This window comes from Capra hircus, unplaced genomic scaffold (genome assembly GCF_001704415.2).
Source record: "Capra hircus breed San Clemente unplaced genomic scaffold, ASM170441v1, whole genome shotgun sequence".
Taxonomy (NCBI): Eukaryota; Metazoa; Chordata; class Mammalia; order Artiodactyla; family Bovidae; genus Capra; species Capra hircus.
The window spans coordinates 11,033-15,237 of record NW_017189755.1 but is presented as its reverse complement, the minus strand read 5'-3'; the positions used below and the strand labels follow the sequence as shown (position 1 = coordinate 15,237).

The following is a 4,205-nucleotide window of genomic DNA, read 5'->3' as shown; positions in this document are numbered from 1 at the left end:
CTTTTTCCTTTCCATTCTGAAGGCTGTTTTTTGCTTTTTGTTTTTTGTTTTTTTTTCTAAACACAGCAACAATTCTATTTTGTTACCTGAATGCTCTGGTTGTAGAACTGCCAGTATAATGTTGAGCCAAAGTGTGTAATAGACTTCCTTGTTTTGTTCCCAGTCTTAGAGGGAAAGCTTGCAGTTTTTCATTATTAAGTATGATGTTAGCTGTGGGTCTTTTACAGGTGCCCTTTGATTGGGAAAGTTCTCTTCTGTTCTTAATTATGAAGTGTTCTTTTCACCTCGGTTATGAAAAGGTGCTAGATTCAGGGAAATGCTTTTTCTTCAGGCAGATGTGTTATTTGTTTTATTGTTTTAAAATGGCATAATGTTGATTGACTTTCATATAATGAACCAACTTTGCATACCTCCATAAATCCCATGTGATCATGGTATACAATCTTTTTTATATGTTGTTGGATATTGTTTGGCAGTATTTTGTTGAGGACTCTTTCACCTGTATTCATAAGGGATATCGTGTGTGTGTGTGTGTGTGTGTGTGTGTGTGTGTATGTGTGTGTGTGATGTCTCTGTCTGATACTGGTATGAGAGAAATACTGGCATCAATTTGCCTGCTATGTGGGGTAGAGACCTGTGGCATAAAGAATGAAGCATAGTTGGATTTCAGTTTAGCCAGGATTAGAGGGAGAAATTTAGGATATATCAGTGTGGAATTGGGGTGAGATTATCAAGAGAGCTCATTCTCAATTTCCTAGGCCTGTGTTAAGTGCTTGACATTGAATTATGCTGTTTGTTAAGTAGGTATAGATAGATTATACTTTGACTTTGCTACGTATTTTCTTTGTTAACATTTATGAAATTAGAATTTGTGGATCAATTGTAATGTGCAGTGAAGATACATTTTCTTCCAGTTTTATTACAACACAAGATGCCATTGAATAGCTGATGCCTTTTACAAAGAGCTGTTAACCTTAAGTCTAAGAAATAAGCATGTTTGTCTTTAAGATACAGAAGCACATTTAAAAGTTATAAATTTGCCCAAGAAGATGCAACTGGTGTGTGGTTAACTTAGAATTCCAACTTAATCTTCTTTGACTCCAAAGTCCATGTTTCTAAAAGCTGTACAACAGTGCTTTTGTAAAAATACTTGTCCTTTACATGTGATGTCACCTAATGATCAGTAGTGTTGGGTTTTTTGTCATTATTTTTTTAACTAGAAGAGATTAAAATGAACGTGGGACAAAGCTATGATTCTAGAGCCATGTAGACTTGTAGTCATAGGTTTTTCAGCTGTCACTGCGTCTCATTGACACTCAGTGTGTTTGTCTGTAAGATAAGGGTGTTTATAACTACTGTAGAGTTGTGGAGATAATCAAATATCCCATTTTTGTGTACTTAACTAATATGTAGTATGTTTATCCTTAGGTGGCAGTTTGTATAAAGGAAGCACTGGGACTTGTGGCCGCATCCTCTAAGAATAAAAAGGTATTAAAAATATGGAACTACCATTATGTTATGTGAAGAAGAACAAGAACCAGAACTATGGAAAAGCGAGGGAGAAACCAAACAAGTAGGTGATGATGATGATGAACTGATCTTGGTTGGAGTGGAAGATGTAAATGAAGATGCTGACGTGATCTTTGTTGGGATGACCTCAGCTTCAAAACCAGTCGTTTCAAACATACTGAACAGAGATACCCCAGGTTCTTGTTCAAGGAGAAAAAGGTATGGTCATTTCAGGAAAGGTAACGCTCACAGATTACAGCCTGTTAGTCATGTGACTCCTACATCAGAAGCAACGACTGTCTTGCCAGTTTCTGACTCTGAACCAAGATCAGCAGAGAGTCCTATTATTACTGAACCTCCGTCTAAAGCTGATTATAAAAATATTTCACCAGAGATAGTACCTAATTGCTTTTCAAAGGAGTTATGTTCTTCTTTGATTACCTTCACAAGTTCATGTCAGCATCCAGTAGAAAGAGCAGTTTCTGCAGGAGATATGAATAAAAGTCCTCATGTATCAAAGCGACTTTCCACTTGTGAAACAAATAGCAGAAATCCCAGAAGGCCTAAGCTCAGTGATGGCATTATGGGGGAACAGTCTTTAGGTTTTTCCCCTTCAGGTATTTTTCATACAGTGCCCACTCAGCAAAGCACACCAGACCGTGTCCATACCTCACTAAGCCACGCTCAGAATGGAGAACCTTGTCCGACACCTTTTCCAAAGGACAGTGTTCATTGCAAGCCTGTAAGACCTTTAGGGGAAAATGGACTGACAAAAACTGATTTTCCAAGTTTAGCAAGTCCAGACAAGATTGTTGATCCCACAGAAGGAAATCTGATTGTGTTACTTCATGACTTCTACTATGGAGAGCATATAGGAGTTGGGCAGCCAGAACCGAAGACCCACACAGCGTTTAAATGCCTCAGCTGCTTGAAAGTTCTAAAAAATGTCAAGTTTATGAATCACATGAAGCACCATTTGGAACTTGAGAGGCAGAGAGGTGACAGCTGGAAAAACCACACCACCTGCCAGCACTGCCTCCGCCAGTTTCCTACTCCCTTCCAGCTGCAGTGTCACATTGAAAGTGTCCACACTCCCCAGGGGCCCTCCGCAGTCTGTCAGATCTGTGAGTTGTCCTTTGAGACAGATCAGGTTCTCTTAGAGCACATGAAAGACAATCATAAGCCTGGTGAAATGCCCTATGTATGCCAGGTTTGCAGTTACAGATCATCATTTTTTGCAGATGTGGATGCACATTTCCGAGCATGCCATGGTAACACTAAGAATTTACTTTGCCCGTTTTGTCTCAAAATTTTTAAAACTGCAACAGCATACAGACGTCATCATAGAGGGCACTGGGAAAAGAGTTTTCACCAGTGTTCCAAATGTCAGCTACAGTTTTTAACTTTCAAAGAGAAAAGGGAGCACAAGACCCAGTGTCATCAAATGTTTAAGAAGCCTAAGCAGCTAGAAGGATTGTCTCCTGAAACAAAAGTTGTTATTCAGGTATCACTGGAACCCCTTCAAGCAGGATTGTTGGAAATAGCATCCATTACTGTGAACACATCTGATTTTGAATCATCAACCCCCTAATCTAAAAGTAGAAGGTCAAAAAAAGAAAAAAAAGAGTTAATTCTGCTTTCAGTAAGTCTGAAGCAAGTGTTTCAGTCAAAGTTAAAAACCCCATTAAAAACAAAAAGATCAAATTATAGCATTATTCAGTAATATCAAATGTTGGGAAAGCAATAGGTAATTTATGTGATTTTGTTTTAAATACAGGAAGTACAATTTTGTTTGATCTGCATATTGAGATGTTATTTAAAAATCTTATCTGTTATTCATATAATTGTCTTAACATGTAAAAAGAATGTGTGCATGTGTGTGTGAGAGAGAGAGAATGAGAGAAGTGGAGAAAGGAAAAGTAACAACCTATTTTGGTATTTGATGTTACTTGTAAGTTTGAAAGCTCTACTATACATATAATCTGTAGAGTGTTTTAGCAACGTAATTTTCAACTGTTTTCATGCCTTGAAGATCTCAGTATCAGCCATATAGCCAGATGTGAATGTCACTCTCTGAAGTGCCTCTTGGGCTGATCTAAGATAACCTGACTCTGAAAGCATGCAGTGGAGAAGTTGATGGAGAAGCTCTGATGTGAGTTTGGACCAGACACGGGATTTAATCAGTGAAGAGCTGTGGCTTCTTGTCCCAGCTGAGGAAGAGGCATACATTCACTCCAGGCATAGAGCCAAGGTAGAAGGAACACTGTCTCAGAGTGCTTTTACTTAGCCCAGGGATATCTCAAGGAAGCCAACCGTTAAAATGCCTGTGTTTGGTGAGAGAGGCTTGCAAGCATCAAGCAGGCCCTGTGTATCATTGACTGCAGTTGGAGAAGCAGAGATAGTTAATAGAATGAGACCTGGTGCCTGTGGACCTCCTTTTGAGTGATAAAAAGAGGAATTTGATTCATTCCATCCCCTTTGCCATTTGGCTGGCCTGTAGTCACAATGAGGTAGGCATATCTGTGTCAGACACAGTAGCAAAGCAAGTTAAAATTCCCAAAGGAAAAGGAGCCTTGACGTGCACTTTGATTTGTGCTGGACCCATAGTTTTAACTGAAAAGGATCAAACACAGGGAATCTGTTCAGCTTTTGAATTGGGCTAAATTGAGGTCTCTTACCCTTAAGCTACACTGGAG

At 39.0% G+C, this 4,205-nt stretch overlaps 1 protein-coding gene across 1 annotated transcript; it reads left to right on the top strand.

Annotated features, from left to right (window-relative positions):
* The first annotated feature begins 1,513 nt into the window (after positions 1–1,513).
* On the top strand, positions 1,514–3,100 carry LOC108634660 (zinc finger protein 280B-like). Its single transcript, XM_018044723.1, has one exon. The coding sequence runs from the start codon at positions 1,514–1,516 to the stop codon at positions 3,098–3,100; it is 1,587 nt and encodes a 528-aa protein (XP_017900212.1).
* Positions 3,101–4,205: the final 1,105 nt, after the last annotated feature.

What these genes read in the sequence shown, in the direction of transcription:
- LOC108634660 (XM_018044723.1), top strand. Translation starts at nt 1,514, where the DNA reads ATGTTATGTGAAGAAGAACAAGAACCAGAACTATGGAAAAGCGAGGGA.